General features: G+C 40.4%; 1 protein-coding gene across 1 annotated transcript in view; it reads right to left on the reverse strand.

The window, feature by feature from the left end:
- Positions 1-12,949, reverse strand: part of UNC5D (unc-5 netrin receptor D) — a 345,871-nt gene that overhangs the window by 282,510 nt on the left and 50,412 nt on the right. Inside the window, exon 4 of the mRNA XM_004696203.4 lies at positions 9,468-9,571. Coding sequence (XP_004696260.2) covers positions 9,468-9,571 — 104 coding nt within the window. The remainder of the gene's footprint in view (positions 1-9,467; positions 9,572-12,949) is intronic.

The following is a 12,949-nucleotide window of genomic DNA, read 5'->3' on the forward strand; positions in this document are numbered from 1 at the left end:
TTTCATAAGATTAATGAGATTAATTGACACAATGACTTCAACAATGGGTTCAAACAGCAACGAGTAGGAGTGTAATGCAGAATGTGGCTGTGCTTTATTCTCTTGGGCACAGTGTTTGATATCAGTCAGAATCAACTCACCACCTAAGAACGTGTAGCTGTATATGTGTACAAATATAAGTGTATTAGTAGGAATATGAATACACAAATTGGTGTGTGCTGCCCATATACAAATTTGTGGGTATATAAAATAAAGCACAGAGGGGTACAATCACCAATATTGCCTATGTATAACCAAACACCTTGAAATTCTGGTTTATTGTGTTTGAAGGCTTATAATCATGATCATCATTCTGTAGGCAGTCAATGGTTACCCAGGGCATCTCCAGGGTTCCCAAGGACACTCATTAAAAAGAAAGAAAAATAATTTTAAGCTATTACAGAAAGAAAGTTTGAACTTCAAACTTAGATTGGCTTGGAAATGAGTCTACTTTTAGTGATTTTAGGTCTCCGAGAGCTTGGGCATAATTCTATAAGATGGGGATGATAACATCTATTGCTTCCTAGCATTTTGTAATATTTATGTACAAATTAAATGAAATGGCATAGAGAAAAACCACTTAAGCCAGTGCCAGGTACAAGGGGGCATTCCAGAAGTGGTAGCTTTTCCTAGTAGCATTATGGTGTTGTAACTTGCCACAGTTAGCTCTAACTCATGGAAAATAAAACATTGCCTGGTCCTGCACAATCCTCATAATTGTTGGCAAGTTTGAGTTATGGCTGCAGCTATTGTGTAATCCCATCTCATAGAGAGTGCCTTTGTTTGCACTGACCCTCTACTTCAGCAAGCTTAATGCCTTTTCTGTGAGTTACTTCCCATGAGCGTTTTCCCTTTCTCAGAGAATTCAGTTGTATACATCTTACAGCAAAACAGAAGAAGCACGAGGGCAGAGTGGTTACATGATGGACTGCTAATTCCAAGGTTAGCAGTTTGAAGCCAGCAGCCACTCCATGGGAGAAAGACATGACTTTCTTTTCTCACAATAGGTACATGTCTTGGGGCAATTCTATCTTGTCACATAAGGTCACTATGATTCCAAATGTATTCAGTGTCAATGAGGATTTTTATTATATATATTAAAATCAATATGCAAAGTAGAAGATTTCTCATTCTACCATGAGCCCTGCCAGCCAATCCTCTTCCAGGTTTGACCCCACGGATTTCATTGAAGGTGAACAGGAAGAGATTAAAAGGTACAGTGAAGAGGGTGTAAAGTGGCATGTACCGTTAAAGTCTAGCTGCTAAAATATTTGACAGTGACAATTATGTAACTGATCAATACCAAGCACAGTTCTCAATCACTGTCATGGTGACAAGGCTCTAATGTTAAGTAAATTGGATTCACTGTAGAATCAGTAACCACAATAACATCCTTGGTAATCAGAAGACCAGATGAGAGGCTTTCGCAGATATCTCTACACTGAGAGAGACCCCAATAACCCAATTGTGGTTGATGAAAATCATATCATTTTTCCTCAAAAATATTTGCTCTTCTCTCCTTCAACTTCCTTCTCTCACTTCATCAAAAACAGAGATGTTGGTGGTAACAACTACTGAGTTAATAATTCACTGTTAAAAGTAAAATAGTGACCAAATAGTATCCTACTCATGACCAGTTGAAATTCCAAAATAACAGAAATGTTTGGAAATGATGATGGATTTCTGCATTAGGATGATGTTATAAATGTTTTTTAGCGTCCTACAATAGCTAATTTAACCCAAATGGTAGCTGACACACTCTTCAGCTATAATACAAAATGTAAGGGAAAAAAAGCTTTTGGCTCCCCGGCTCAAAATTTCTATTTGAAAACAACCTACAAACCCAGCTGCTCCTTGAATGCACTTTTATTTCATTTCAGATAGCCTGACTGTGAAATTTATTCCTAATGAAATATATATGATTGAAATAAAAGAGTGATATGATATCAAAGGAAGCATAGGGCATAGGGAGTGAATATTACAATGTTACCATTTGGTGGAAGGAAGGTACCTGGTCCTCCAAAACAAGCACACACCAACAACCAACCAAAATTTACATGCCTTCTGATGGATATGTTGTGCTCCTTCCTCCCTGTCAACAACTCTCCCAAACATACACTCACTAAAATTTGCACTGCTAGTAAAACACTTTTCAAATGGCCTTCCATTGTTGTAGTTATAGCAGAAAAGAGCTATCAGTAGCAAATGAGGAAAAAGGGACTGAGATAATCAGCAGAGGCCATTTGTTTCATGAGTAGATGGTTGAAAATGTGAAGGTTCCAGGGTATGCAAAAGGGCAAGGGCTGAAGCTTTAGCCTAAGATCAAAACTTTCCCACATGGTAGAACTCATAGGGAGCTGCTGAATTCCTCCACAGAAGCCCTTTATTTGAAGAAGGACTGGGTTCCCCCACTTCAGAGAGGGAGCATAGCGTCCAAACATTTTCAAATACCAAAAGCTTAAACAATGGAAGCAGAACATAGTTGGAGATACTGCAAGCCTATGGACCCCTAGGATCAGAGTGCTCTCACTCAGAATGTGACAAAAGAAGGGAGTCGACCGTGGTGATGTGATTCCAGGAAAGTCTTTGCTGATGAGGTAAAGAGAAATAGCTGCCAAATTTTTCTAATTGGGACTTGGACTATGCAAAGTGTGAATTTTGGGAAGTTGGACGTGGTCACAAATTAAATGGAATGCACGAGATTAATATCCTAGGCATTAATGAGCTGAAATGGATGGGTATTGACCATTGTGAATCAGAAAATCATACTCTGGAAATAACACAAGCAAGAGAAATGCTAAGTGTGGTGTTAAAAAATCAGTTGTCAATTTGAGGCTTACGAGTGAAGGGGTAGAGTTTAGCCTGTCATTCAGGTCACAGTTTTATGGCCTTATTTTTTTTTTTTAATAAGAAAGAGGTTTTATATAATAGCAACTGAATATTGATAAAACATCCCAACCCAGTCTAGATCAAGCCCGTAAGTCCAATATTAGCCCATGTGTCCAATACCAATCTATAAAGTCCTCTTCAGACTCACTAAACACATGCAATTATGCTGAATGCAGGATGATCACAGGCCATTGGGTAGAAAGTCTTTGGATCCAATGGTGGTGTAAGCATCTCAGCACTGGCAGGGGTCTCTATGTGTCTTCTCTGGCTTCAGAGGTCTGGTTGCATCAGGTAGGTCCATGTGGCTTCTCCATGTGCGGGCGCTAGTGCAGTTCCATATGTCTTGTCAGCAGGAATATCTCCCAGAGAGTGAGCAGAGAGATCTGTATGACCTTATTTTAAGGTGCTAAGGAGATAAATAGCTCATTGGAGGCAGGATACATGCTGACTCCCTGGGAGACATTGCAGCTGACAACACACATGGAGCTATGCTGGTGCCCTGAGCTGGAGGAGCCACGTGGAGGCCCCTACCAGGACTGAGATGCTTACAATGCCAATGGATCCACAAGACTTCCCACCCACTAGCCTGTGATCTTCCTGCATTCGGCGTCATTGCATATGTTTATTGAGTCTTAAGAGGACTTTATAGATTGGTATTGGACATGTGGGCTAATATCAAACTTAAGGACTTGATCTGGCCTGGATTGGAAAGTTTTCTTCATGTACAATTACTCTTTATATAAAGCTTTCTTATACACGAGTCTCCCTGGATTTGTTTCTCTAGTCCACCCAGACTAACGCAGTGAGGAATTCATTGTCAGAAAGGATTTTGTTAAATCCATCATGAAGTACAATACAAACTGTGATCAGATTATATCTATTCACCATCAAGGAAATCCAATCAATACAATTATTAAAATTTATGAACCAACTACAAAAGCTAGTGAGGAGGAAATTAAAGAATTTTACCAATGACTTCAGTCAAAATTTGATCAAACATGCAATCAAGATGCATTAATAGTTATTGGTGAAGGGAAGGCTAAAGTTGGAAATAAAGAGGAAGGAACAGTAATTGGAAAATATGGAATTTGTGATAGAAATGGAGCTGGAGAGCCAATGATAGAATTTTACAAAATCAACGACTTGTGCATAGCAAATATCCTTTCTCAACAACACAAAAGTACTTCTCTAGATGGAATCCACAGAAATCAAATTGACCACATATGTGGGAAGACATGAAGCTCAATATCAGCAGCTAAAACCAGACCAGGAGCTAACTGTGGAACAGACGGTCAATTACTCATATGTAAGTCCCTGATTAATTTGAAGAAAATTAAAACCAGTCCACAGGAGCCAAAATACGACCTTTAAGTCTATCCCACCTGAATTTCAAGAACATCCCAAGAACAGATTTGATGTCTTGAACATCATGACAGACAACCTAATAAGCAGTGGGAGGACAAGACCATCATTCCTGATGAAAGAAAAAGGTAATTAAAAAGACTGGAAAGAAATAAAAGATCAAATTGGATGTCAGAAGACACTCTGAAACTTGCTCTTAATTGTAGCGTAGCTAAAGGAAATAGAATGAAAGGAGTTGAATAGGACGTTTCAAAGGGCAATTCGAGAAGACAAAGCCAAATATTATAAGGAAATGTACCCAAATCTGGAATTAGAAAACCAAAAGTGAAGAACATGCCTAGCATATCTGAAACTGAAAGAGCTTAAGAAAAAATTCAAGTCTTGAATTGCGATTGTGAAAGATTCTATATAGGTAAAATATCAAATGATGCCCGAAGCATCAGAGAATAAAGAGAGTTACTGTACCAAAAAGAACTAGTTGACAGTTCACCATTTCAGGAGGTAGCATACAAGCAAAAAACCAATGATGCTGAAGGAAGAAGTTCAAATTGCACTGCATACATAAGCCCAAAACAAGACTCCAGGAATTGAAGGAATACCCATTGAAATATTTCAGAAAGCTAAAGAAACACTGGAAGCACTTGCTCTTCTATGTCAGAAATTTTGGAAGAGAGCTACTTGGCCAACTGACTGGAATAGATCCATACTTTGCCCATTTCAAAGAAAGGTGACTCAACAGAATGCTCTTAGAATAATATCATTGATATCGCACACACGTAAAATGTTGCTTAAGGCCATCCAGCAACAGTTTTAGCGGTACATTGACAAGGAACTGCCAGAAGTTCAGGCTGGATTCAGAAGAGGATGTGGAACAAGGGATATCACTGCTGATATCAGATGGAAGCAACGAATACCAGAAAGATATTTATTTATGTTTCATTGACTGTGCCAAGGCATTCAACTATGTCAATCATATTAAACTGTAATAATCTTGAGAATGGGAATTCTAGAACACGTAATTGTGCTGATGAAGAATTTGCACATGGACCAAGAGGCAGTTTTGCAAATAGAACAAGGGCATACTGCATGGTTTAAAATCAAGAAAGGTGTGTAACAGGGTTTAATCCTCTCACCATAATTTTTCAATCTATATGCCAAGCAAATCATCAAAGAAGCTGGATTATATGAAGAGTGCAGCATCAGGATTGGAGGAAGGCTTTTGAACAACCTGCAGTCTGTAGATGACACAATCTTGCTTGCTTGAAGCGAGAAGGACTTGAAGCACTTGATGATGGCGATCAAGGACTTTAACTTTCAGGATGGATTACAACTGAATGTAGGACCAAACTCTTCACAACAGGACCAAGAGATCACATCATGATAAATGGAGAAAAGGTTGAAGTTGTCAGGTTTTTTCTTACTTGGATCCACAATCAATACCCCTGGAAACAGCAGTCAAGATATCAAAAGATGTATTGAATTAAGTAAATTTGCTACACAAGACCTATTTAGAGGATTGTCAAGCAAGGATGTCTCTTTGAGGAGGAAGGTGTGCCTGACCCAAGCCAAGGTATTTTCATTTGCCTAATATGCAGGTGAAAGTTGGACATTGAATAAGGATGTCCATAGAAAAATAAATGCATTATAATTGTGGCTCTGGAGAGGAATATTGAAAGTACCATGGACTGATAAAAAGACTAAACTGATCTTTATAGAAAAACTAAGGCCAGAGTGCTCCTTAGAGGCAATGATGGCAAGACTTTGTCTTTCATACTTTGGACATATTGTGAGGAGACACCGGTTTCTGGAGAAGGACTTCAGGTTTGGGAAAGTGAATGGGGTGGCAAAAAAGAGGGCCCTTGACAAGATGGAGTGACACAGAGGCTGCTTCAGTGGGCTCGGGCACAGGAACAAGTGTGAGGAAGGCCAGGGTTGTGCAGTTGTTTTGCCCTGCTGTCCATAGGGCCGCTATCGGTTGGAGCAGCTGCCATTGCACATAACCACCACCACAGCAGCAGTCCCTTCTCCACAGAGATGTCATCAATGACAACTCAGAAGACTCTCAAAGTCCCCTGCATTCTCTGGAGAGATGCGTTAGTGTGCATATGTGCTTGCACACATGTGAACACTCAGATATCCATTTAGAGAACTCTTATTTTTTTCATGTGGCCATTACCTTACCAGTCCATATCCTTTGACCTCTGTGATAGGTAGGTTTGTTGTGCCAACATGGCTAATGAACACATGTGGGATTAATTGAAGGGCGGGGAGATAAATGGCTGGTGAGCCTCGCCTTTCTTGTCTCTTGCTCTTTGATCATCAGACCAGAGTGCGGCTGCTGCCTTGCTGGGTCTGTGCCTCAATTTGCAAGCTACACTACTTGTCGGATACCTAACCCATGGACTGTGTTGCTGTAATTTGAGGTTCCTTCAAGACCTGCTTCGCCACGCTACTTGAGCTGGGGACTGTTGGATCCTGTCATCTGGCTGAGTTTTGGTGACCTGCCTTGCTGTTTGCTGCCTGTTTCCTGGATAGCCTGAATTGCTCTGCAGAGGACTACCGCAGCCCTCAAGACTTGAACTTCAACTGCCAGTATATTAGCTGTCTCACAGGAGTGAGTTGCACTGAGCTATTTGTACTGCTTTATAGATTAATTATCTGTTTATTTCTTGTGTTATCTATCCATCTATCTATATAAATATAAATAAAATTATTAGTGTCCTGGTTTTGTTTTTCTAGAGAACCCTGTCTAACATAACCTCCTTCATTCTCTCTATTTAATACATAATTTCAAATAGCCAACTGAGAGTATTTTATTCATTTTCATGCTGGTATCCAGGGAAAAAAAAGTTTTATGGACTTAATACTTTTTTTTTACTATGGATTACTTACCAGGAATCCGTCCTGGTAGAACATCAACTATTGTTCAACACTACCAGGAATACACGTTTTAATTCATGTTCAACACATAGCATTTATTTTTTAATGCCAATGGGAAGAACACTATTTTATGTTATCGGCATAAGGAAATGAGCAAAATTACCAAAAATCCTACTACTGAGTTCAAACCACTGAACTGCTAATATTCCCATATAGAAAACATACACAGTAACCACAGTATTTAATTCAGTATAAGGGACAAGTAGATAAAGACTCTAGGAAGTACAGGTGTGGAATGAGGAACAGATATTTTCAATAGAGTGACTAGAAAAAAACTTCCCTGAGCAGGTGATGTTTGACCAAGTCCTGAGGGAATAAAGCAGTAATGTAAATGATGGGAAAGACGATTCCCACCGACAGCCCATCACATGCAAATACCCTGTGGTTGAGAACATGGCTAATATAGAGAAGCAAAGCATGAAGGGAGAGGTCAAAGCAGGATGATTATGTTGGGCCATGTAAAGTCTCAAAAGAACAATGGATTTTACTCCAAATGCTCTGGGGAGCCCCATGGAGAACTTTGCATAGAGATGGCCTGGGAATGGACAAGAGACCTTTGGTAGGCAATCGATCTGAGCATCAATTGCTATGCCTCTTGAATAGCTGTGTCATGTAGTATCTAAGTTCTTATTCAATTATGAAAGTTGATTACTTGACATGTAGACATCAATAAAACTTCAGGTTTCCACAGGCATAAACCTAATAAAAAGCATAACCTTTTTTGCCACGTCACTCCTCTCTCCTGCCACCCACGTGGACAACGGAGGCCCAGCACAGACTCAGAGGCACACATGGATGCACCAGCTACTTTTTTCACAAAGTGTGACACAGACTGAATATTCTGATGCACAAAACCTCAGTCAATTGAATGTTGAGAGACAGGTAGTCATTGTAGTGAACTGCTGACGCCTCTGTCAGACTCCCAGGTGTCACAGGTGAGATTGACAAATTCCTGCTACCTCCCACCCTGCTCAGGAAAGTCCAGCACACTCCTTGTCGGAAACAAGAAGCAAGCACGATGAGATCAAATCACTTCTTGTTCCATGTTAAATAAAAGTCTAAAAATAAGCATTTCCTTTCTAATCATTTCATATCATGCATGGAGTGTTCACTTTCATTTTCAGGTCCATTTACTTCATTTCTGTGAACCGTTTGCGTTTTCAATGGTTTCTGTCTAAATGTGCAAGTGTGTGCGTTCTTTCCGTCTCCTTTATTTTCTTCGTCTCCTGGGTATAAGGTCCCGTAGCAAGGTTTGCTCAAATGAGAGCATGGGCCCCTGGTTTTGTACATCAATGCTCAACAGTGAATAAATAACTGCACTGAAAACGACTTCTGAGCTTCCCAAGGAAGAGTTACAGCTCTCCTAGTTACTGCTAAAGTCGAAATGTATAAGTTCAACGATCATTCTATGAAACATGTCTTGTCCCTCTCCGTTGTGCTTTCTTTGTTGGCTTGCTTTTCTCACAAGGTTGCACTATCAGTGGCATGTCCAGTCTATCGCCAACATCCTCTCAGAGATTTAAGGAACCCTTGGGGCAAAGAGGAGGCGTTCTACTCCTGGGAAGCGTTCCTGTCTCAGCAGGCCACAGGGGCAGTGCTACCCTTTCCTCCCAGCTCACCAAGAAACAGAATTGACTTAACGGCAGTGAGTGGTTGGATTTGGCTCTGATAACTAGAATGTGTTATCCATGACAATTAGAATCGTATGGTAGAAGTTCTAAAAGCCAACAGATGAGCAAACATCAAACTCCAGATGCTTCACTATGAAGGAGGACAAACAGATCTGAGAACTTATATATTCCTAATGCCAGCACAGTGCCTGAAAAACATAATAGCTACTCAGAGAAAATCTGTTGAATGAAGAGTGAATGCAAACAGTAGTGAAATTTAGAAGTAGGGACTGACTTCCCTGTGTACTCATTTATGTGGCTATGCTACTCATAAAGTGCAGGTGTGATCCATGAGCCACTGCGCACATCAGAGAGCTCAAGGTGCCCCCACAACAAGATCGGAGGCAACGGAAGCAAGAGCGCAAACAAAACAGCAGGTGGGACCCTCACTCCCTTGCTAGTTTTGTTGTTGTTTTCCTTTTTTTTTCCATTCACAATTTTGTCACCATCTTTAGTAACTGGGCCCAGATGGCAAGATGCCTGATGAAGTCTCTTTGTGACTTTATATTGACACAGAGGACATCTCCTTCTCCCTTCATCTTGTTTGATCCAAAATGCTCGTCTTACCTCGGCAGCAGGGACTCCCTCTGGGGGTCGGCAGTGCAGGACAATCATGCCTTCAATAGGAACCTCTCTTCCTTGTGGATCTTGCTCAAAATTTTTCCGTAAATCTGTAAAGAAGTGAGATATATGACACTGGGTCTGGGGATAGTAATATTCAAATTTTCCAGTAGAACAAATACAATAAAACAATGAGTTTAACTCCACAAGCTAGATATATACATAAAAAGAAAATTCATTTGCTTCAGGATTCGAGAGTAAAAATGATAATAACTTTTCCAAATATTCAGAAACCATTTTGAAGCAAATCTTATTAGAAAGCGATTTCTAATGCTCCAAGTTTACATGCAGGATAAAAGAGTTACTGGGGGACCAGGGGAAAGAAATAGAGAAAAAAAACCTCATCCTTTCTTTCATGAGTCTTTGCCAGCATTATCAGGTTAACATCTAATGAAATACTCAGTCTAATAAATTGCCATCCACCGCTCTTATGCTGCTGAGATGCCTATGCATTGTTCTTGTTGTTATTGTTTTAATTAACTAAAGAATGCATCATTAATCTGTCACCTCTGCCATACCCTTAACCCTCTAGGAGACTCTAGAAGATGAGACTAGAGTGAGATCACCTCTTAATCTTTTTAGTTGAAACTAGGGAGAATGGGCAACATTCAACCACAACCAAAATCTATAACCTATCCAACCAAACCTATAATTAAAAAATGCAATGCCCTTAGTCCAACAGCAATGCTGTCTTTCCATGTAGTGCCCTTCATGGAAGGCTTCAGGCAGCTTGCAAACAAGCTGCACTATTAACCTTTTACACATGGAAGGGTGAAGCTCGGTGAGGTTAATTGGCTTGCCAGTGGTCCCGGACAGCTTCAATGGCAGGATGAGGAAATGTCCACTCAGCTTCTGCAAGCCCAGTCTCCACTGCTAATGGGCAGCCCTGCCTTGTCATGAAGAAGGACAAGCACAGAGACAGTGCAGAAAGAGCTTCATTTGCATTGCTTTCCACTTGAGCATATGCTTCATTTAAAAAGACGGGGCACTGGCCTTTGCTTCTTTTGAGGTGTCATGACAACACTCTGATAATTGTATAGCACAAATGTAATCCTTGCTGTCACCGAAAAGCATGGGATAGTAGAGACAAGACAGGTTGTTTACAAGGCTTCCTCAAGTAAAAGATTTCTGCCTCCCTCCATGACAATGTATTTTTCTTCAAATTGAGTCTCTCAAATTACGGGTTGTAGATTTATTGATTTAATTTTCTTCAGTGCTTACGATAACATGAAATATGTTCCCAGTAAAGAGCAGAGCTCCAGAATCAGTTACATCTTTATAAATTGTATAAATACATTAAGCTAGCTTTTAGCAAGTCAAAAACTCTCAATGAATAACAAACACAGAAATACATGCATTCACTTTCTTCTGAATTTTACTCTTAATGTTTTCTCTAACAGAGGCACCCTATGTCTTCTGTCAGCAATGCTAGATATTCAGAGGTATATTCATTCGTGGAGATGAGGTAACAAAAGGCCTTGCCTAACAGGCAGGTTGCACAAGTCATTTTCTCATTTACGCTGTTGGCCAATGAGTTGTATTAAAAATGTGTTAACCACTTTGGCCTGGAGGATTCAGAACTTGTATTCCAGGTGTGGGGAAGGCCATGTAACTGTTGAGGAAACTTGGAAATTTTGAGTGGAGGTACTGTGGGTCAAGACCAGAATAAAAATTCTTGTACTTCCTGTGCAGTTTGACCGCAGATTATCTTCTTCCTCTCTGAGAGCACCTTCAAGTCAAAAAGCCCTTTACCATTGGACTCCTTTATTTACCAGGATGATAAGGCTGGTGGTTCAAATCCACTTAGAAGAAAACCCTGAGGCACCACCAAAGAAAAGCCTGGCAATCTATTTCTGAAAAATTGAAACCCTTATCAAGTTTATTCTGACATATAAAGCATTGTCATAAATTGGAACCAATTCCCTGCCAGATAGAAATTGACAGTCCTGCAAGAGATGTCAGTTTGCTCCTGGATAGGGTGGTGCCTTTGTGGCTCCTTCATTGCTTTGGCTTCTAAGAGAAAGCTCACTTGTTAATGCTGAATGAAGGCTACAGCTTTGACAACACCGTGGAATGTGCATGCAATCAAAAGCAGCAGAAAAACTCAAAATTGGACATTACTATTGTATATTCAAGTTCTATTTCCTTTGCATGCTCAATCGAAATGAAGGTTGGAGGGGAGGTGTTGTAACAAATACACAGAGGCTACACGGTTAACTCAACCTTGTAAAACTACACGAGCAGATGAAAAAAGTGACTTGAATGGAGTCCCTTTTCCTTTCTATTCCCCAACTCTCAATGAAACAGACAATCTAATATGTAAATATAGAAAGAAACGCCTTTATCGACACTGGCTCCTAAGGAAGAGTGTTTACTTATAAACCAAACTCCTTGAAGAATTTCTCTTACATCAAATACTGGTGAGATCAGATTGAAGAACGACCCAAACCATCCTGCCACAGAAGCAAATGCTGGTGTATACACAATCTTTGATTTACCTTTGACTATACCAGAGGAGTCCCATTGAAACATACTCTAAAACTTCTCCAGGCGCACATACAAAGACTAAAGCTAGCCAGCCGGGGAGGTCTTCGGGAAAACCGGTGTGACCCCATGTACAACAGAAGGAAATACTGCCTGGTCCTGCTCCATGCTGACAATCGTAAAACTCTTGCTCGTGCACATATGCGTATCGTTGCACCTGTTTCTCTAGTCAACCCAGCCGAGCACATTAGGGCATCTGGGAGTGGGGTACTAGAGAAACAAACCACAGATATGGAGAGTGGAGGTTTGTGTGACCTCCACCTTATAGCCGTTAAATGGAATGGGATTTTTATTCTTTGGATAGCTGGAGGCAAGATATGACCACATGGTTTACTAGATTGTTTTCTGGAAAGGGCACGTGGAATGGAACTTTTGATTCTTAGAAGCTGTCTTTGATTATTTCTACCTGAAATGGAGCAAATGAATGTAACGGATGTGAAATTGCTGCTCAGGGGACCAAAGAGCCTCTTGAACTTTTCAGAGGCAAAAGCCACGCTGCTTAGTCAAAATGGCTGACTGAAGGCCTGGCCCTGGCTTGATCCTGCCAGAGGCCTAAGGCCACATTACTTATGAATGAGAGTTTAGCTCAGAAAGGATTGAAAGTGTCTGTTTCAGACCTGGCTGTACTAGGATTCTATTGATTTCTTCTACTTACTGTTATTGATGTAATGTGTGATAGAAGTGCTTCTTTGGAAGTATGATGAGAGAGAGTTTATAAGCCCATTCTCTCCAGCCATTAAATTAGAACTGTGAAATGGGTGGTGGGACTGTCCTGCAAAGAAGGCTTAGAAGAGGAAGCTCCATTCAGTGCTTACATGCTCAGGACATTTGTGTTTGAAAAGACTTGCCATTAGAGCCTTTGGCAGACTAATGGGGGGGGGGGC

Source organism: Echinops telfairi, unplaced genomic scaffold (genome assembly GCF_000313985.2).
Source record: "Echinops telfairi isolate 266 unplaced genomic scaffold, ASM31398v2 ScPeMD7_9;HRSCAF=40, whole genome shotgun sequence".
NCBI lineage: Eukaryota > Metazoa > Chordata > Mammalia > Afrosoricida > Tenrecidae > Echinops > Echinops telfairi.